This window comes from Zonotrichia albicollis, chromosome 3 (genome assembly GCF_047830755.1).
Source record: "Zonotrichia albicollis isolate bZonAlb1 chromosome 3, bZonAlb1.hap1, whole genome shotgun sequence".
Lineage (NCBI taxonomy): Eukaryota > Metazoa > Chordata > Aves > Passeriformes > Passerellidae > Zonotrichia > Zonotrichia albicollis.
The window spans coordinates 1,978,303-1,999,688 of NC_133821.1; the positions used below are offsets into that span (position 1 = coordinate 1,978,303).

The 21,386-nt window shown below is 50.4% G+C and overlaps 4 protein-coding genes across 4 annotated transcripts in view; 3 read left to right on the forward strand and 1 right to left on the reverse strand.

The window, feature by feature from the left end:
- The first annotated feature begins 143 nt into the window (after positions 1-143).
- LOC141728421 (pro-opiomelanocortin-like) lies at positions 144-541 on the forward strand. Its single transcript, XM_074536431.1, has one exon. The coding sequence runs from the start codon at positions 159-161 to the stop codon at positions 474-476; it is 318 nt and encodes a 105-aa protein (XP_074392532.1). The 5' UTR covers positions 144-158; the 3' UTR covers positions 477-541.
- Positions 542-1,150: 609 nt separating this feature from the next.
- Positions 1,151-1,599, forward strand: LOC141728664 (pro-opiomelanocortin-like). Its single transcript, XM_074538644.1, has one exon. It carries the CDS (start codon positions 1,177-1,179, stop codon positions 1,492-1,494), a length of 318 nt encoding a protein of 105 aa, XP_074394745.1. The 5' UTR covers positions 1,151-1,176; the 3' UTR covers positions 1,495-1,599.
- Positions 1,600-2,063: 464 nt separating this feature from the next.
- Positions 2,064-2,579, forward strand: LOC141728665 (pro-opiomelanocortin-like). The gene has a single exon (XM_074538645.1). The coding sequence runs from the start codon at positions 2,116-2,118 to the stop codon at positions 2,521-2,523; it is 408 nt and encodes a 135-aa protein (XP_074394746.1). The 5' UTR covers positions 2,064-2,115; the 3' UTR covers positions 2,524-2,579.
- Positions 2,580-13,384: 10,805 nt separating this feature from the next.
- ADCY3 (adenylate cyclase 3) overlaps positions 13,385-21,386 on the reverse strand; it is a 10,748-nt gene continuing 2,746 nt past the window's right edge. The window contains exons 3-6 of the mRNA XM_074538646.1: positions 19,700-19,813; positions 16,851-16,974; positions 15,715-15,839; positions 13,385-13,591 (exon numbers count right to left, since the gene is read on the reverse strand). Coding sequence (XP_074394747.1) covers positions 13,409-13,591; positions 15,715-15,839; positions 16,851-16,974; positions 19,700-19,813 — 546 coding nt within the window. The 3' untranslated portion in view covers positions 13,385-13,408. The remainder of the gene's footprint in view (positions 13,592-15,714; positions 15,840-16,850; positions 16,975-19,699; positions 19,814-21,386) is intronic.

The window sequence follows — 21,386 nt, forward strand, 5'->3', positions numbered from 1 at the left end:
AATCTGGGGAAAGTTATGGGAAAAAATGGGAAAAAAATCCCAGGAAAAATCCGGGGGGAAATGGGAAAAAATGGGTAAAAATGGTAAAAATCCTTGGGAAAAAAAGGGAAAAATCCTGGGAAAAATATGGGAAAAAATGGGAAAAATCCTGGGAAAAAATGGGGAAAAAAATGGGAAAAATCCTGGAAAAAACGGGCAAACCAAGGGAAAGCAAGAGGCGCCCGGTGAAGGTTTATCCCAACGGGGCCAACGAGGAGGAGGAGGAGGAGGAGAATTCCCGGGTTTGGGAGTTGCGGAGGGATGAACCCCCCGAGGAGGAGGAGGAGGAGGAGGATGAGGAGGAGGAAGAGGAGCCGTGGGGGTCCCGGCAGCAGAAGCGCTATGGGGGGTTCATGGGCTCCGAGGGGGCGCGGCCGCCGCTGCTGACGCTCTTCAGGAACGCCATCGGCAGGGGCCTGCACAAGGGCGGGCACTGATGGGGAACATGGGGAAAATGGGAAAAAATCCCGGGAAAAATCGGGGAAATATTATGGGAAAAAATGGGAAAAATCCTGGGAAAAAACGGGAAAAAACTGGCAAAAAGGCTGGGAAAAAATGGGGAAAAGCCGGGGAAAAAATGGGAATGAAATGGGAAAAATCCCTGGAAAAATCGGGGGGAAATTATGGGAAAAAAATGGGGAAAAATCCCGGGAAAAATCGGGGAAAAATTATGGGAAAAAATGGGAAAAATCCTGGGAAAAAACAGAAATAAAATGGGGAAAAAATGGCAAAAAGGCTTGGAAAAATGGGAATAAAATGTGAAAAATCCTGGAAAAAATGGGAAAAATTCCGGGGGAAAATCCAGGAAAATTATGGGAAAAGACCAGGAAAAATACGGGAAAAAATCCCGGGAAAAATCGGGGGAAAAAATGGGGGAAAAATCACGGGAAAAATCGGGGAATAATTATGGGAAAAAATGGGAAAAATCCTGGGAAAAATCCAGGGAAAAAAATGGGAAAAAATTGGGGAAAAAATGGGAAAAAATGGAAAAATTCTGGGAAAAAATGGAAATAAAATGGGAAAAAATGGGAAAAAAATGGGAAAAATCCTGGGAGAAAATGGGAAAAATCCTGGGAAAAAATTGGTAAAAATTGGTAAAAATCCTTGGGAAAAAAATGGGAAAAATCCTGGGAAAAAATGGGAAAAAAATGGGAAAAATCCTGGGAACAAACGGGCAAACCAAGGGAAAGCAAGAGGCGCCCGGTGAAGGTTTATCCCAACGGGGCCAACGAGGAGGAGGAGGAGGAGGAGGAGAATTCCCGGGTTTGGGAGTTGCGGAGGGATGAACCCCCCGAGGAGGAGGAGGAGGAGGATGAGGAGGAGGAAGAGGAGCCGTGGGGGTCCCGGCAGCAGAAGCGCTATGGGGGGTTCATGGGCTCCGAGGGGGCGCGGCCGCCGCTGCTGACGCTCTTCAGGAACGCCATCGGCAGGGGCCTGCCCAAGGGCGCCCACTGAGACAAGGGAAATGCCGGGGAAATTGCGGGAAAATGGGAAAAAATCCCGGGAAAAATCGGGGAAATATTATGGGAAAAAATGGGAAAAATCCTGGGAAAAAACGGGAATAAAATGGGAAAAATCCTGGAAAAAAATGGGAATAAAATGGAAAAAATCCTGGAAAAAATGGCAAAAAAATGGCAAAAAAAAATGGCAAAAAAAAAAAAAAAAGTTATGGGAAAAAATGGGAAAAAACGGGAATAAAATGTGAAAAATCCTGGAAAAAATGGCAAAAAAATGGCAAAAAAATGGCAAAAAAATGGCAAAAAATGACAAAAAGCGTGGGAAAAAATGGGGAAAATTCCGGGGAAAATGGGAAAAATCCTGGGGAAAAACGGGAATAAAATGAGAAAAAGCCTGGGAAAAAATGTGAAAAAAATGGGGAAAATCCTGGAGAAATCCTCAGGAAAAATGCTGGGAAAATTCAGGGGAAAATCCAGGGGGAAATGGGAAAAAGCCCGGGAAAAATCCTGGGGAAAAAATGGTGAAAAAATGAGGAAAAAACGGGAAAAATTCCGGGAAAATTCCAGGGAAAATTCCGGGGAATAAAAGGGAAAAATCCTGGGGAAAAAACAGGAAAAAATGAGAAAAAGCCTGGGAAAAACAATGGGAAAATACAGGGAAAAATCCCGGGGAAAATCTGGGGAAAAATGGGGAAAAAATGGGAAAAATCCTGGGAAAAAATGGGAAAAATCCTGGGAACAAATGGGCAAACCAAGGGAAAGCAAGAGGCGCCCGGTGAAGGTTTATCCCAACGGGGTCAACGAGGAGGAGGAGGAGGAGGAGAATTCCCGGGTTTGGGAGTTGCGGAGGGATGAACCCCCCGAGGAGGAGGAGGAGGAGGAGGAGGAGGAGGAGGAAGAGGAGCCGTGGGGGTCCCGGCAGCAGAAGCGCTATGGGGGGTTCATGGGCTCCGAGGGGGCGCGGCCGCCGCTGCTGACGCTCTTCAGGAACGCCATCGGCAGGGGCCTGCCCAAGGGCGGGCACTGAAACAAGGGAAATGCCGGGGAAATTGTGGGAAAAATGGGGAAAAATCCGGGGGGAAATTCCGGGAAAAATTGGGGGAAAAAAAAGGGAATAAAATGTGAAAAGTCCTGGGAAAAACATGGCAAAAAAATGGCAAAAAAAGGCAAAAAAATGACAAAAAGCATGGGAAAAAATGGGGAAAATTCCGGGGAAAAATCCTGGGAAAAATCCTGGGGAAAAAATGGGAAAAATCAGGGGAAAAAATGGAAAAAATCCTGGGAAAAATCTGGGGAAAAATCCTGGGAAAAAAATGGGAAAAGTCCAGGAGAAAAAAAGGGAAAATACAGGGAAAAATCCTGGGGAAAATCTGGGAAAAAATGGGGAAAAAAATAGGAAAAATTCTGGGAAAAACAATGGGAAAAAATGGTGAAAAATCTGGGAAAAAAAATGGTAAAAATCCTGGGTACAAACGGGCAAACCAAGGGAAAGCAAGAGGCGCCCGGTGAAGGTTTATCCCAACGGGGCCAACGAGGAGGAGGAGGAGGAGGAGAATTCCCGGGTTTGGGAGTTGCGGAGGGATGAACCCCCCGAGGAGGAGGAGGAGGAGGATGAGGAGGAGGAAGAGGAGCCGTGGGGGTCCCGGCAGCAGAAGCGCTATGGGGGGTTCATGGGCTCCGAGGGGGCGCGGCCGCCGCTGCTGACGCTCTTCAGGAACGCCATCGGCAGGGGCCTGCCCAAGGGCGGGCACTGAGACAAGGGAAAAGTCCAGGGAAAAACTGGGAAAAAATCCCGGGAAAAATCGGGGAAATATTATGGGAAAAAATGGGAATAAAATGGGAAAAATCCTGAAAAAAAATGGCAAAAATATGGCAAAAAAAATGGCAAAAAAATGACAAAAAGCATGGGAAAGAATGGGGAAAATTCCGGGGAAAATGGGAAAAATCCTGGGAAAAAACGGGGGAAAAAAAATGGGAAAAATTCGGGTAAAAAATGGGAAAAATCGGGGAAAAATTATGGGAAATAAAGGGGAAAAAAAAGAGAAAAATCTGGGAAAAAACCTGAGAAAATTCCGGGGAAAAAATGGGAAAAAATCCTGGGAAAAAATGGGGAAAAATCCTGGGAAAAAACGGGAAAAAATGGGAAAAATCCTAGAAAAAAAAAAGGGAAAAAATGGGTAAAAATGGTAAAAATCCTTGGGAAAAAATGGGAAAAATCCTGGGAGAAAATGGGAAAAATCCTGGGAAAAAATGGGTAAAAAATGGGAAAAATCCTAGGAAAAAAAAGGGAAAAAATGGGGAAAAATCCGGGGAAAAAATGGGAAAAATCCTGGGAACAAACGGGCAAACCAAGGGAAAGCAAGAGGTGCCCGGTGAAGGTTTATCCCAACGGGGCCAACGAGGAGGAGGAGGAGGAGGAGAATTCCCGGGTTTGGGAGTTGCGGAGGGATGAACCCCCCGAGGAGGAGGAGGAGGATGAGGATGAGGAGGAGGAAGAGGAGCCGTGGGGGTCCCGGCAGCAGAAGCGCTATGGGGGGTTCATGGGCTCCGAGGGGGCGCGGCCGCCGCTGCTGACGCTCTTCAGGAACGCCATCGGCAGGGGCCTGCCCAAGGGCGGGCACTGATGGGGAAAATGGGGAAAAATCCCAGGAAAAATCGGGGAAATATTATGGGAAAAAACTGGAATAAAATGGGAAAAATCCTGGAAAAAAATGGCAAAAAAATGGCAAAAAAATGACAAAAAGCCTGGGAAAGAATGGGGAAAATTCCGGGGAAAATGGGAAAAATCCTGGGAAAAAAATGGGAAAAAAATGAGAAAAATCCTGGAAAAAAATGGGAAAAAAATGGCAAAAAGGCTGGGAAAAAATGGGGAAAAGCCGGGGAAAAAAATGGGGAAAAATCCCGGGAAAAAACAGGAAAAAAATGTCAAAAAGCCTGGCAAAAAATGGCAAAAACCTGGGAAACAACAGGGAAAAATCCCGGGAAAATATGGGAAAAAAATTTGGGAAAAACCAGGGAAAAAACAGGGAAAATTCCGGGGAAAAATCCTGGGAAAATACAGGGAAAAATCCCGGGGAAAATCTGGGAAAAAATGGGGAAAAAAATAGGAAAAATTCTGGGAAAAAATGGGAAAAATCCAGGGGAAAAATGGGAAAAATCCTGGGAAAATCGTGGGAAAAATCCTGGGAAAAAAAGGGAAAAAATTGGGAAAAATCCTAGGAAAAAAAAGGGAAAAAATGGTGAAAAATCTGGGAAAAAAATGGGAAAAATCCTGGGAACAAACGGGCAAACCAAGGGAAAGCAAGAGGCGCCCGGTGAAGGTTTATCCCAACGGGGCCAACGAGGAGGAGGAGGAGGAGGAGGAGAATTCCCGGGTTTGGGAGTTGCGGAGGGATGAACCCCCCGAGGAGGAGGAGGAGGAGGAGGAGGAGGAGGAGGAAGAGGAGCCGTGGGGGTCCCGGCAGCAGAAGCGCTATGGGGGGTTCATGGGCTCCGAGGGGGCGCGGCCGCCGCTGCTGACGCTCTTCAGGAACGCCATCGGCAGGGGCCTGCCCAAGGGCGGGCAGTGACGGGGAAAATGGGGAAAATTGTGGGGAAAATGGGAAAAAATCCCGGGAAAAATCGGGGGAAAAAAAGGGAATAAAATGTGAAAAATCCTGGAGAAAACGGGAAAAAACTGGCAAAAAGGCTGGGAAAAAAATGTGGAAAAGCTGGGGGAAAATATGGGGAAAAAAATTGCCAAAATTCCGGGGGAATAAAGGGAAAAATCCTGGGAAAAAATGTGAAAAAAAAATCTGGGAAAAAACGGGAAAAATTCTGGGAAAATTCAGGGGAAAATTCCGGGGAATAAAGGGGAAAAAATGGGGAAAAAATGGGAAAAAAACTGGGAAAAATCTGGGGGAAAAAAAGGGAAATATCCTGGGAAAAAATTTGGAAAAAAAAATAGGAAAAATTCGGGGAAAAAAAGGGAAAAATCCAGGGGAAAAATGGGAAAAAATCCTGGGAAAAATCTGGGAAAAATCCTGGGAAAAAAAGGGAAAAATCCTGGGAACAAACGGGCAAACCAAGGGAAAGCAAGAGGCGCCCGGTGAAGGTTTATCCCAACGGGGCCAACGAGGAGGAGGAGGAGGAGGAGAATTCCCGGGTTTGGGAGTTGCGGAGGGATGAACCCCCCGAGGAGGAGGAGGAGGAGGAGGATGAGGAGGAGGAAGAGGAGCCGTGGGGGTCCCGGCAGCAGAAGCGCTATGGGGGGTTCATGGGCTCCGAGGGGGCGCGGCCGCCGCTGCTGACGCTCTTCAGGAACGCCATCGGCAGGGGCCTGCCCAAGGACGGGCACTGAGACAAGGGAAAAGTCCAGGGAAAAACTGGGAAAAAAATCCGGGAAAAATTGGGGAAATATTATGGGAAAAAACGGGGAAAAAACGGAATAAAATGTGAAAAATCCTGGAAAAAATGGCAAAAAAATGGCAAAAAAATGGCAAAAAATGACAAAAAGCGTGGGGAAAAAATGGGGAAAATTCCGGGGAAAATGGGAAAAATCCTGGGGAAAAAATGGGAAAAAAATGGGAAAAATCGGGGAAAAATTATGGGAAATAAAGGGGAAAAAAAAGAAAAAAATCTGGGGAAAAAATGGGGAAAATCCTGGGGAAAAAATGGGAAAAATCCTGAGAAAAAACCTGGGAAAATTCCGGGGAAAATCCTTGGGAAAAATCCTGGAGAAAAATGGGAAAAATCCTGGGAAAAAACGGGGAAAAAATGGGAAAAATCCTAGGAAAAAAATGGGGAAAAAATGGGTAAAAATGGTAAAAATCCTTGGGAAAAAAAGGAAAAAATCCTGGGGAAAATCTGGGAAAAAATAGGAAAAATCCTGGGAAAAATCTGGGAAAAAAATGGGAAAAATCCTGGGAACAAACGGGCAAACCAAGGGAAAGCAAGAGGCGCCCGGTGAAGGTTTATCCCAACGGGGCCAACGAGGAGGAGGAGGAGGAGGAGAATTCCCGGGTTTGGGAGTTGCGGAGGGATGAACCCCCCGAGGAGGAGGAGGAGGAGGAGGAGGAGGAGGAGGAGGAGGAAGAGGAGCCGTGGGGGTCCCGGCAGCAGAAGCGCTATGGGGGGTTCATGGGCTCCGAGGGGGCGCGGCCGCCGCTGCTGACGCTCTTCAGGAACGCCATCGGCAGGGGCCTGCCCAAGGGCGCCCACTGAGACAAGGGAAAAAATCCAGGGAAAAACTGGGAAAAAATCCCGGGAAAAATTGGGGAAATATTATGGGAAAAAACGGGAAAAAACCGGAATAAAATGGAAAAAATCCTGGAAAAAAATGGCAAAAAAATGTCAAAATATGGCAAAAAAATGACAAAAAGCATGGGAAAGAATGGGGAAAATTCCGGGGAAAATGGGGAAAAATCCTGGGAAAAATTGGGAAAAATCAGGGGAAAAAATGGAAAAAATCCTGGGAAAAAATTGGGGAAAAAACAGAGAAAAAAAGGGAAAAATCCTGGGAAAAAACGGGGGAAAAAAAGGGAAAAATTCAGGTGAAAAATTATGGGAAATAAAGGGAAAAAAATGAGGAGAAAAATCTGGGGAAAAAATGGGAAATAAAGGGAAAAAAATGGGAAAAATCCTGGGAAAAAACCTGAGAAAGTTCCGGGGAAAAAATGGGAAAAATCCTGGGAAAAAATGGGTAAAAAATGGGAAAAATCCTAGGAAAAAAATGGGGGGAAAATGGGTAAAAATGGTAAAAATCCTAGGAAAAAAAATGGGAAAAAATGGGTAAAATCCTGGGAAAAATTGGGGAAAAAACGGGAAAATCCGGGGAAAAAATGGGAAAAAAATGGGAAAAATCCTGGAAAAATCGGGCAAACCAAGGGAAAGCAAGAGGCGCCCGGTGAAGGTTTATCCCAACGGGGCCAACGAGGAGGAGGAGGAGGAGGAGAATTCCCGGGTTTGGGAGTTGCGGAGGGATGAACCCCCCGAGGAGGAGGAGGAGGAGGATGAGGAGGAGGAAGAGGAGCCGTGGGGGTCCCGGCAGCAGAAGCGCTATGGGGGGTTCATGGGCTCCGAGGGGGCGCGGCCGCCGCTGCTGACGCTCTTCAGGAACGCCATCGGCAGGGGCCTGCCCAAGGGCGGGCAGTGATATTGAGAATGGGGAAAATTGTGGGGAAAATGGGAAAAAATCCCGGGAAAAATCGGGGAAATATTATGGGAAAAAATGGGAAAAAAGGGGAATAAAATGTGAAAAATCCTGGAAAAAAATGGCAAAAAAATGGCAAAATATGGCAAAAAAAATGGCAAAAAAATGGCAAAAAGCCTGGGAAAAATGGGGAAAAAAATGGGAAATATCCTGGGAAAAAAATGGGAAAAAACAGGAAAAATCGGGGGAAAAAATGGAAAAAATCCTGGGAAAAAATTGGGGAAAAAACGGAGAAAAAATGGGAAAAATCCTGGGAAAAAAATGGGAAAAATCCTAGGGAAAAAGTGGGTAAAAAATGGTAAAAATCCTAGGAAAAAAATGGGGGAAAAAAGGGAAAAATCCTGGGAAAAAAATGGGAAAAAAATGGGAAAAATCCTGGGAAAAAAATGGGGAAAAAATGGGAAAAATCCTGGGAACAAACGGGCAAACCAAGGGAAAGCAAGAGGCGCCCGGTGAAGGTTTATCCCAACGGGGCCAACGAGGAGGAGGAGGAGGAGGAGAATTCCCGGGTTTGGGAGTTGCGGAGGGATGAACCCCCCGAGGAGGAGGAGGAGGAGGAGGATGAGGAGGAGGAAGAGGAGCCGTGGGGGTCCCGGCAGCAGAAGCGCTATGGGGGGTTCATGGGCTCCGAGGGGGCGCGGCCGCCGCTGCTGACGCTCTTCAGGAACGCCATCGGCAGGGGCCTGCCCAAGGGCGGGCAGTGATATTGAGAATGGGGAAAATTGCGGGGAAAATGGGAAAAAATCCCGGGAAAAATCGGGGAAAAAAAAGGGAATAAAGTGTGAAAAATCCTGGAAAAAAACGGGAAAAAAATGGCAAAAAGGCTGGGAAAAAATGTGGAAAAGCCGGGGAAAAAATGGGAATAAAATGGGAAAAATCCTGGAAAAAATGGGGAAAAATTCCGGGGGAAAATCCGGGAAAATTCCGGGGAAAAATTATGGGAAAAAATGGGAAAAATCAGGGGAAAAATCAGGGGAAAATATGGAAAAAATCCTTGGAAAAAATTAGGGAAAAAAAGGAGAAAAAAAGGGAAAAATCCTGGGAAAAAACGGGGGGAAAAAAAGGGAAAAAATTCGGGTAAAAAATGGGAAAAACCAGGGAAAAATGGGGAAAAATTATGGGAAATAAAGGGAAAAAAATGGGAAAAATTATGGGAAAAATCCTGGGAAAAAACGGGAATAAAATGGGAAAAATCCTGAAAAAAAATGGCAAAAAATGGCAAAAAATAACAAAAAGCATGGGAAAAAAAAAGGTAAAATTCTGGGGAAAATGGGAAAAATCCTGGGAAAAAAAGGGAATAAAATGGGAAAAATCCTGGAAAAAAACCGGGAAAAAAATGTCAAAAAGGCTGGTGTCCTGGTTTAGGACAAATTAGGGGGAAATCTCCAATAGGGAGCCCCCCCAAAACAAACCAAACCTCCAACCACCCCCTCCCCCAACACCGGGTTCGGGAAGGAATTCCTCGGAGGAGCAAAGTGGAAAACAAAACCTATAAAGAAAAGGGAAAAAAAACCAAAAAAGCAGAAAGCTGTCGGATTCCCGGCTGTTTAGAAAGCCTGGAAACACCCAGGGTGGCCTTGGGGCAGTTTGCGCTTCAAAGGACGAGAAGAGGCTTCAGTTCTTTTCTCGGTCTCGGTGTTTATTAATTGTTTATCTAAAAGATTTTCCCCATCCGAATTCCAGTCCTGATGCCGATCCCGATTCCGATCCTGATTCCGTTCCCGATCCCAATCCTGATTCCGATCCCGATCCCAATCCCAATTCCGATCACGATTCTGACACAGATTCCCATCCCAATCCCGATCCTTATCCCGATCCCAATTCTGATCTCAATCCCATTCCCAACCCCAATCCCAATCCTGATTCTCATCCCCATCCCAAATCCAATTCCGATCACGATTCTGGAACAGATTCCGATCCCAATCCCAATCCCAATCCCAATCCCAAACCTGATCCCATTCCCAACCCCAATCCCAATCCCGATTCTGATCCCCATCCCAAATCCAATTCTGATCACGATTCTGACACAGATTCCGATCCTGATCCTGATCCCGATCCTGTTGGCGCTCCTGGTTCCGGTTCCGATCCCGATCCGGATCCATGTTTTGATTTAGGTTCCGATCCCAATCCCCATCCCAATTCCAGTCCTGATGCCGATCCCGATCCCGATTCCGTTCCCGATCCCAATCCCGATCCCAATCCCAATTCTGATCACGATTCTGACACAGATTCCCATCCCAATCCCGATCCTTATCCCGATCCCAATTCTGATCTCAATCCCATTCCCAACCCCAATCCCAATCCTGATTCTGATCCCCATCCCAAATCCAATTCCGATCACGATTGTTGCACAGATTCCGATCCCGATCCCAATCCCAAACCTGATCCCAATCCCAATCCCAATCCCAATCCCAATCCCAATTCTCATCCCCATCCCAAATCCAATTCCGATCACGATTCTGACACAGATCCCGATCCCGATCCTGATCCGGATCCTGTTCGCGTTCCTGGTTCCGGTTCCGATCCCAGTTCCGATCCGGATCCATATTTTGATTTAGGTTCCGATCCCAATCCCCATCCCAATTCCAATTCCGTGTCCAGTCCGGATGCCGATCTCGATCCCGATCCCGATCTCAAATCCTGATTCCGATTTCGATCCCAATCCCAATTCCGATCACGATTCTGACACAGATTCCCATCCCAATCCCATTCCCAATCCCGATCCCAATCCCATTCCCGATCCCAATCCCATTCCCAATCCCAATCCCAATCCCAATCCCGATCCCGATCCCATTCCCAACCCCAATCCCAATCCCAATTCTCATCCCCATCCCAAATCCAATTCCGATCACGATTCTGACACAGATTCCGATCCCGATCCCGATCCCGATCCTGTTCGCGTTCCTGGTTCCGATCCCGATCCCAGTTCCGATCCAGATCCATGTTTCGATTTAGGTTCCGATCCCAATCCCCATCCCAATTCCAGTCCTGATGCTGATCTCGATCCCGATCCCAATTCCGATTCCAAATCCGATCCCGATCCTGATTCCGATTTCCATCCCAATCCCCATCCCAATCCCAATTCCGATCACGATTCTGACACAGATTCCAATCCCAATCCCAAACCAGATCCCAATCCCATTCCCAATCCCATTCCCGATCCCAACCCCGATCCCAATCCCAGGCCCAACCCCAATCCCAATCCCAATCCCAATCCCGATTCTGATCCCCATCCCAAATCCAATTCCGATCCTGATCCTGATCCCGATCCTGTTGGCGCTCCTGATTCTGGTTCCGATCCCGATCCGGATCCATATTTTGATTTAGGTTCCGATCCCAATCCCCATCCGAATTCCAATTCCGCGTCCAATCCTGACGCCGATCTCGATCCCGATCCCGATCCTGATTCCGATTTCCATCCCAATCCCGATCCCAATCCTGATTCTCATCCCCATCCCAATCCCAATTTCGATCACGATTCTGACACAGATTCCGATCCCGATCCCAATCCCGATGCCGATCCCAACCCCAATCCCAATCCTGATTTTCATTCCCATCCCAAATCCAGTTCCAATCACAATTCTGACACAGATTCCGATCCCGATCCTGATCCGGATCCTGTTCGCGTTCCTGGTTCCGGTTCCAATCCCAGTTCCGATCCGGATCCATATTTTGATTTAGGTTCCTATCCCAATCCCCATCCCAATTCCAATTCCGCGTCCAGTCCTGACGCTGATCCCGATCCCGATCCCGATTCCGATCCCGATTCTGATTCCAATCCCAAATCCTCATTCCGATCCCGATCCCAATCCCGATCTCAAATTCTGATTCCGATTTCGATCCCAATCCCAATTCTGATCACGATTCTGACACAGATTCCCATCCCAATCCCAGTCCCGATCTCGATCCCAATCCCGATCCCAATCCCGATCCCAATCCTGATAATCCCGATCGCAACCCCAATCCTGATCCCAATCCCAACCCCAATCCCATCCCGATCCCACCCCATTCCCATTTCAAATCTCGATCCCGTTCCCAATCCCAATCCCGACAATCCCGCTAATCCCATAATCCCGATAATTCTGCTAATCACGTAATCCCGATAATCCCAAAAATCCCGAAAATCCCGACAATCCTACTAATCCCGCTAATCCAAATAATCCCGTCAATCCCGCCAGTCCCGATAATCCTGGCAATCCCAATAATCCCTCTAATCCCGCTAATCCCGATAATCCCTATAATCCAAATAATCCCGGAAATCCTGAAAATCCCGGTAATCCCGCTAATCCCGCTAATAATCCTGCTAATCCCGCTATTCCCGACAATCCTGATAATCCCGCTTATCCCAATAATCCCGGCAATCGCGACAATCCCGCTAATCCCGCTAATCCCGATTATCCCTCGAATCCCGACAATCCCGACAATCCTGCCAATCCCGATAATCCCAGTAATCCAAATAATCCTGGCAATCCCGCTAATCCAAATAATCCCGCTAATCCCTAAAATCCCGTAATCCCAATAATCCCGCTAATCCCGCTAATCCCGCTAATCCCGCTAATCCCGCTAATCATGATAATAATCCCGGTAATCTCGCTAATCATCCCGTTTATCCCGATAATCCTAATAATCCCGGCAATCCTGATAATCCCGATAATCCCTGCAATCCCGACAATCCCGCTAATCCCGCTAATCCTGCTAATCCCTATAATCCCGCTAATAATCCCGATAATCCCGCTAATAATCCCGGTATTAATCACGGTATTCCCGGTGGCGGCGGCGGCGCGGCACAGAGGCAAACCCGTCGGTCTCTTGTCCGATGGAATTTATGGATCTGGGACACAACCGGACGCGGAGTCCCCCCGACCCTCCCTGAGTTTGCATCTCCTGGAATCGACGCCGTTCCCGCCCCCAACCCACATCCGCCTTTTCCTTCTTTCCATGGGATAAAAAACCCCAAAAAAAATCCTCAAAAAAATCCCAAAAAAATCCTAAAAAAATCTAAAAAAAAAAAATCCAAAAAAATCCCCCAAAAAATAAAAAAAAAATCTAAAAAAATTCCCAAAAATATCCCAAAAAATCCTTTAAAATTCCCCCAAAATTAAAAAAAAATCCCCAAAAATATCCCAAAAAATCCCCAAAAAACTCCAAAAAAATCCGAGAAAGAACCCCCAAAAAAACCCCCAAAAATCCTAAAAAATTCCCAAAAATATCCCAAAAAATAAAAAAAATCCCAAAAAATCCCAAAAAATCCCCCCAAAAAATCCTAAAAAATCTTTTAAAATTCCCAAAAATATCCCAAAAATATCCCCAAAAATTCCCCCCAAAAATCCCAGAAAGAACCCCAAAAAAACCCCTCAAAAATAATAAACAAATAAAAACAAATCCCCAAAAAATCCCCAAAAAAACCCCAAAAAATCCTAAAAAATCGAAAAAAAAATCCCCAAAAAATCCCTGAAAGAACCCCAAAAAAATCCCCAAAAATTCCCAAAAAAATCCTAAAAAGTCTCCAAAAAATCCCAAAAAAAGTAAAAAAAATCCCTAAAGAATCTAAAAAAAATCCCCCAAAAATCAAAAAAAAAATCCCCAAAATATAAAAAAAAATCCCTAAAAAATTAAAAAGAATCCCCCCAAAAATAAAAAAAAATCCTAAAAAGTCTCAAAAAAAATCCCAAAAAAACCCTCCTGGCTGGGTTGGGTCCCGGTGGAGGTTCCAGAAGGTTCCTCAGGAGTTCTCCAGCACCTGGTGGGGCAGGGGCACCACGGCCGCCCCCAGGAGCGCCGCCGGTTTCTCGCGGCCCTTGAGGAAGAAGGTGAGCAGCTCGCCCTTGCCCTTGACGTAGACGGCGCCGCGGCGCACGAAGCGGAAGCCGTAGTCCTTCAGGATCTGCTGCGTCTCCTCCACCACCTGGAGAACAAATCAAAAAGTTCCTCGTGCTCACATCTGGATGTTCCTCGTGGTCACACCTGGATGTTCGTCATGGTCACACCAGGATGTTCCCAGGATTCCTGCTCTGATCCCACCTGGATGTTCTCCATGGTCACACCTGGACGTTCCACATGATCCCACCTCAATGTTCCCCATGGTCCCACCTGGATGTTCCCAGGATTCCTGCTCTGATCCCACCTGGACGTTCCCCAAGGTCCCATCAGGACGTTCCCCATGATCCCACCTCAATGTCCCCCATGGTCCCACCTGGATGTTCCCAGGATTCCTGGTCTGATCCCACCTGGATGTTCCCCATGGTCCCACCTGAACGTTCCCCATGGTCCCATCAGGACATCCCCCATGATCCCACCAGGACGTTCCCCATGATCCCACCTCAAGGTTCCCCATGGTCCCACCTGGACTTTCCCATGATCCCACGTGGATGTCCCCCATGGTCACACCTGGATGTCCCCCATGGTCCCACCTGAACGTTCCCCATGGTCCCACCTCAATGTTCCCCATGATCCCACCTGGACGTCCCCCATGATCCCACCTCAATGTCCCCCATGATCCCACCTGGATGTTCCCATGATTCCTGCTCTGATCCCACCAGGCTGTCCCAAAGGTCCCACCAGGACATACCCCATGATCCCACCAGGATGTTCCCCATGGTCCCACCTTGATGTCCCCCATGGTCCCACCTGGATGTTCTCCATGGTCCCACCTGGACATTCCCAGGATTCCTGGTCTGATCCCACCAGGACATCGCCCTTGGTCCCACCTCAATGTCCCCCATGGTCCCACCTGGACATTCCCCATGGTCCCACCAGACTGTCCCCATGATCCCACCTCAAGGTTCCCCATGGTCCCACCAGGACGTTCCCCATGGTCCCACCTCAATGTCCCCCAAGGTCCCACCTGGATGTTCCCAGGATTCCTGCTCTGATCTCACCTCAATGTCTCCCATGATCCCACCAGGACATTCCCCATGGTCCCACCTGGATGTTGCCCATGATCGCACCTGGATGTTCCCATGATCCCACCTCAATGTCCCCCATGGTCCCACCAGGATGTCCCCCATGATCCCACCTCAATTTTCCTCATGGTCCCACCAGGACGTTCCCAGGATTCCTGGTCTGATCCCACCAGGATGTCCCCCATGGTCCCACTTGGACGTTCCCCATGATCCCACCGGGATGCTCCCCATGGTCCCACCTGGATGTCTCCCATGGTCCCACCTGGATGTTCCCAGGATTCCTGGCCTGATCCCACCCAGATGTTCCTCCATGATCCCACCTGGACGTCCCCCATGATCCCACCTGGACGTTCCCATGATCCCACCTCAATGTCCTCCATGGTCCCACCTGGATGTTCCCAGGATTCATGGTCTGATCCCACCAGGATGTCCCCCATGGTCCCATCAGGACGTCCCCCATGGTCCCACCTGGATGTTCCCAGGATTCCTGCTCTGATCCCACCCAGATGTTCCCCGTGGTCCCACCTGGATGTTGCCCATGATCCCACCTGGACGTTCCCCATGGTCCCACCTGGACGTTCCCCATGGTCCCACCTCAATGTCCCCCATGATCCCACCTGGACGTTCCCCATGGTCCCACCTGGATGTCCCCCAAGATCCCACCTGGACGTTCCCCATGGTCCCACCTGGACGTTCCCCATGGTCCCACTGGATGTTCCCAGGATTCCTGGCCTGATCCCACCCAGATGTTCCTCCATGATCTCACCTCAATGTTCCCCATGGTCCCACCTGAACATGCCCCATGATCCCACCAGGATGTCCCCCATGGTCCCACATGGACTTTCCCAGGATTCCTGCTCTGATCCCACCTCAATGTTCCCCATGATCCCACCAGGATGTTCCCATGGTCCCACCTGGACGTTCCCATGATCCCACCTCAATGTTCCCCATGGTCCCACCTGGATGTTCCCATGATCCCACCAGGACATTCCCAGGATTCCTGGTCTGATCCAATCAGGACGTTCCCCATGGTCCCACCAGGACGTTCCCCATGGTCCACCAGGCTGTCCCATGGTCCCACCTCAATGTTCCCCGTGGTCCCACCAGGCTGTCCCCATGGTCCCACCTGGATGTTGCCCATCACGCCGGTGGACTCCATCCTGCTGGCCACGTTGACCGTGTTGCCCCAGATGTCGTAGTGCGGCTTCCTGGCGCCGATGACCCCGGCCAGCACCGCGCCCTTGTTCATCCCTGCCCGGACGGACACGCGGAACGTTCCAGAACATTCCGGGACATCCCAGGACATTCCTGGACATCCCAGAACCTTCCAGGACCTTCCAGAACCTTCCAGGACATCCCAGAAACATTCCAGAACCTTCCAGAACATCCCAGGACATTCCAGGAACATTCCAGAACATCCCAGGAACATTCCAGAATCTTCCAGGACGTCCCAGGACATTCCAGGACATTCCAGGAACATTCCAGAACATTGCAGGACATCCTAGAACATTCCAGGACATTCCAGAACATCCCAGGAGCATTCCAGAACCTTCCATTACATTCCAGAATGTTCCAGGACATCCCAGAACGTTCCAGGAACATTCCAGAACATTCCACAACCTTGCAGGACATTCCAGAACATTCCTGGAGTTAGTTCCAGAACATTCCAGGACATTCCAGAGCATTCCAGAACATCCCAGAACCTTCCAGAACATTCCAGGACACTCCAGGAACATTCCAGGACATTCCAGAACCTTCCAGAACATCCCAGGACATCCCAGGGCATTCCAGGACATCCTAGGACCTCCCAGGAACATTCCAGGACATTCCAGAACATCCCAGGAACCTTCCAGAACATCCCAGGACATTCCAGAACATTTCTGGAGTTCATTCCAGAACATTCCAGGACATCCCAGGACATTCCAGAACATTCCAGTGGAATGTCTGGGATCCCACCTGGATGGTCCCAGAGATCCCACCTGGATGGTCCCTGTCCCACCTGGATGTCCCAGAGATCCCACCTGGATGGTCCCTGAGATCCCATCTGGATGGTTCCTGTCCCACCTGGATGGTCCCTGAGATCCCAGGACATTCCAGGACATCCCAGGAACATTCCAGGACACTCCAGAACATTCCAGGACATTCCAGAAACCTTCCAGGACCTTCCAGAACATTCCAGAACCTTCCAGAACGTTCCTGGAGTTCATTCCAGGACATTCCAGGACGTTCCAGAAGGTTCCAGGGGCTCGTTCCAGGACTTGCCTATGCGCAGCATGAAGTTGTTGAAGGACTGGTAGTTGATGTTCATCAGCGTCACCTTCATGGCCAGCGCGAAGTCGGCCAGGTCGGCCAGGTGCTGCCACCGCTCCTTCTCCGAGCGCGGCTCCTGCTGGTGGAGATCCCGGAATGGGAATTCCCAAAAATTTCCCAAAAATCCCTGGGAATCGGGATGTTCCCAGGATTCCTGGTGTGATCCCACCTGGACGTTCCCCATGGTCCCACCTGGACGTTCCCCATGGTCCCACCTGGATGTCACCTATGGTCCCACCTGGATGTTCCCAGGATTCCTGGTCTGATCCCACCTGGACGTTCCCCATGGTCCCACCTCAATGTCCCCCATGTTCCCACCAGGATGTTCCCAGGATTCGTGGTCTGATCCCACCTGGATGTTCCCCATGATCCCACCAGGACGTTCCCCATTGTCCCCCTCAATGTCCCCCATGGTCCCACCTGGATGTTCCCAGGATTCCTGCTCTGATCCCACCTGGACGCTCCCCCCATGGTCCCACCTGGACGTTCCCCATGGTCCCACCTGGACGTTCCCCATGGTCCCACCTCAATGTCCCCCATGGTCCCACCTGGATGTTCCCAGGATTCCTGATGTGATCCCACCTGGACGTTCCCCATGGTCCCACCTGGATGTTCCCCATGGTCCCACCAGGATGTTCCCAGGATTCCTGGTGTGATCCCACCCAGATGTTCCCCCATGGTCCCACCTGGATGTTCCCCATGGTCCCCACCAGGATGTTCCCAGGATTCCTGGTCTCATCCCACCTGGACATCCCCAATGGTCCCACCTGAATGTCCCCCATGACCCCACCTGGACGTTCCCATGACCCCACCTGGACGTTCCAGGATTCCTGGTCTGATCCCACCCAGATGTTCCCCCATGATCCCACCTGGACGTTCCCCATGGTCCCACCTGGACGTTCCCCATGGTCCCACCTGGACGTCCCCCAATGTCCCACCTCAATGTCCCCCATGGTCCCACCTGGATGTTCCCCAGGATTCCTGGTCTGATCCCACCTGGACGTTCCCCATGGTCCCACCCTCAATGTCCCCCATGGTCCCACCTCAATGTCCCCCATGGTCCCACCTGGATGTTCCCAGGATTCCTGGTCTGATCCCACCTGGACGTTCCCCATGGTCCCACCTCAATGTCCCCCATGGTCCCACCAGGATGTTCCCAATGATCCCACCTGGACGTTCCCCATGGTCCCATCTCAATGTTCCCCATGGTCCCACCTGGACGTTCCCCATGACCCCACCTGGATGTCCCCATGGTCCCACCTGGACGTCCCCCATCGTCCCATCAGGATGTTCCCAGGATTCCTGGTCTGATCCCACCAGGACGTTCCCCATGGTCCCACCTGGACGTCCCCATGATCCCACCAGGATGTTCCCCATGGTCCCACCTGATGTTCCCCATGGTCCCACCAGGACATTCCCCATGATCCCACCTCAATGTCCCCCATGACCCCACCTGGACATTCCCCATGGTCCCACCTGGATGTCCCCCATCGTCCCACCAGGATGTTCCCAGGATTCCTGGTCTGATCCCACCCGGATGTTTCCCCATGACCCCACCTGGACATTCCCCATGGTCCCATCTCAATGTTCCCCATGATCCCACCTCAATGTCCCCCATGGTCCCACCTGGATGTCCCCCATGGTCCCACCTGGACATTCCCCATGGTCCCACCTGGACTTTCCCCGTGATCCCACCCGGACGTTCCCCATGATCCCACCTGGACGTTCCCCATGGTCCCATCTCAATGTTCCCCATGGTCCCACCTGGACGTTCCCTATGGTCCCACCTCAATGTCCCCCATGATCCCACCTGGACATTCCCCATGGTCCCACCTGAATGTTCCCCATGATCCCACCTCAATGTTCCCCCATGGTCCCACCTGTATGTTCCCCATGGTCCCACCTGGACGTCCCCCATGGTCCCACCTGGATGTTCCCAGGATTCCTGGTGTGATCCCACCAGATGTTCCCCCATGACCCACCCTGGACGTTCCCCAGGGATGGGGCAATGATTTGGGGACATGGGGATGGGACATGGAGATGATGGGACACAGGGATGGGCCTGGAGATGGATGTGGAGATGGAGATGGAACATGGAGATGGGACACGGATGACGGGATGTGGACATGATGGGGTATGGAGATAGGAAATGGAGACAATGGGATATTGGGATGGTACATGGAGGTGGGACAGGGATTTGAGGACATTGGGATGGGACATGGAGATGATGGGACATGAGATGATGGGACATGAGGATGGGACATGGAGATGATGGGACATAGAGATGGGACACTGAGATAATGGGACATGGATGGGACATGGAGCTGGGACATGGACATGGGACATGGAGACGGGATGGAACGGGACGTGGAGATGGGACACAGAGATGATGGGACACTGGTATGGGACATGGAGAAGGACATGGACATGGAAAATGGAGAGGGACATGGAATGGGAGATGGGACATGGGGATGGGACACGGAGATGATGGGACATGGTTGGGACATGGACATGGAACATGGACATAAGACATGAAGAAGGACATGGACATGGAACATGGACAGGGACATGGAGATGGGACACTGAGATGACGGGACACGGTTGGGACACGGAGCTGTGACACGGAGAATGACAGGGACATGGAACATGGACAGGGACATGGAGATGGGACACTGAGATGATGGGACACGGTTGGCACACGGAGCTGTGACATGGAGATGGGACACAAGGACAGCACCACCAGCAGGAAGGCACCCATGCCCAGGTCCTGGAGATGTCCCAAGGTGGGACTCCATGCTGACCTGGCCTCCAAAGCCGTTGGTGCCGGCGTCGGGCGTCACCCCGGAGGCGGCCATGTAGGTGCTGCCGATGGTCTTGATCTTGGTGATGCAGCGGAACTGCGGCTCATCCAGGAGCTGGAGATGGACACAGATGGTCCCTGAGATCCCACCTGGATGTTCCTGAGATCCCACCTGGATGGTCCCAGAGATCCCCACCTGGATGGTTCCTGTCCCACCTGGATGGTCCCTGAGATCCCACCTGGATGGTCCCAGAGATCCCACCTGGATGGTTCCTGTCCCACCTGGATGGTCCCTGAGATCCCACCTGGATGGTTCCTGTCCCACCTGGATGGGCCCTGAGATCCCACCTGGATGGTTCCTGAGATCCCACCTGGATGGTCTCTGAGAATCCCACCTGGATGGTCCCTGAGATCCCACCTGGATGGTCCCTGAGATCCCACCTGGATGGTCCCTGTGATCCCACCTGGATGTTCACCATGATTCCCAGTCTGATCCCACCTGGACATTCCCAATTATTCCTCATGTGATCCCACCTAGATGTCCCCCATGATTCCAAGTTTGATCCCACCTGGACATTCCCCACGATTCCCACCGTGATCCCACCTGGACATTCCCCACAATTCCCAGTGTGATCTCACCTGGACCTTCCCTGTGATTCCCACCATGATCCCACCTGGACATTCCCCATGATTCCCAGTGTGACCCCACCTGGACATTCCCACCATGATCCCACCTGGACCTTCCCCTTGATTCCCACTGTGATCCCACTTGGACGTTCCCCATGATCCCCACCTGGATGTCCCCTGTGATTCTCACCATGATTCCCACCTGGACGTTCCTCATGATTCCTGGTGTGATCCCACCTGGACATTCCCACCATTCCCACCTGGACGTTCCCTGTGATTCCCAGTGTGACCTCACCTGGACATTTCCTGTGATTCCCACTGGACCTTCCCCGTAATTCCTGCCTTGACCCCACCTGGACATTCCTCATCCAAATGGGACATTCCCTGTGATGTCCACCATGACCCCACCTGGACTTTCCCCATGATTCCTGGTGTGATCCCACCTGGACATTCCCCACGATTCCCACCATGATCCCACCTGGACATTTATTCCCCGTGGTCCCACCTGGACATTCCCTGTGATTCCCACCTGGACGTCCCCCATGATCCCACCTGGACATCCCCCATGGTCCCACCTGGACGTTCCCCGTGATCCCATCTGGACGTTCCCCATGATCCCACCTGGACCTTTTCCATGGTCCCACCTGGACATTCCCCATGATTCCCCCCTGGACCTTCCCCATGGTCCCACCTGGATGTCCCCCATGGTCCCACCTGGACCTTTTCCATGATCCCACCTGGACGTTCCCCATGATCCCACCTGACGTTCCCCATGGTCTCACCTGGACATTCCCTGTGATTCCCACCTGGACGTTCCCCATGATTCCCACCTGGATGTTCCCCATCGTTCCCACCTGGACCTTCCCTGTGATTCCCACCATGACCCCACCTGGACCGTCCTTGTTATTCCCACCTGGACATTCCTCATGATTCCTGGTGTGACCCCACCTGGACCTTCCCACATTTCCACCGTGACCCCACCTGGCCATTCCCATCCCTACTTGACATTCCCAGTGATTCCATTGTAATCCCACCTGGACTTTCCCCATGATCTCACCTGG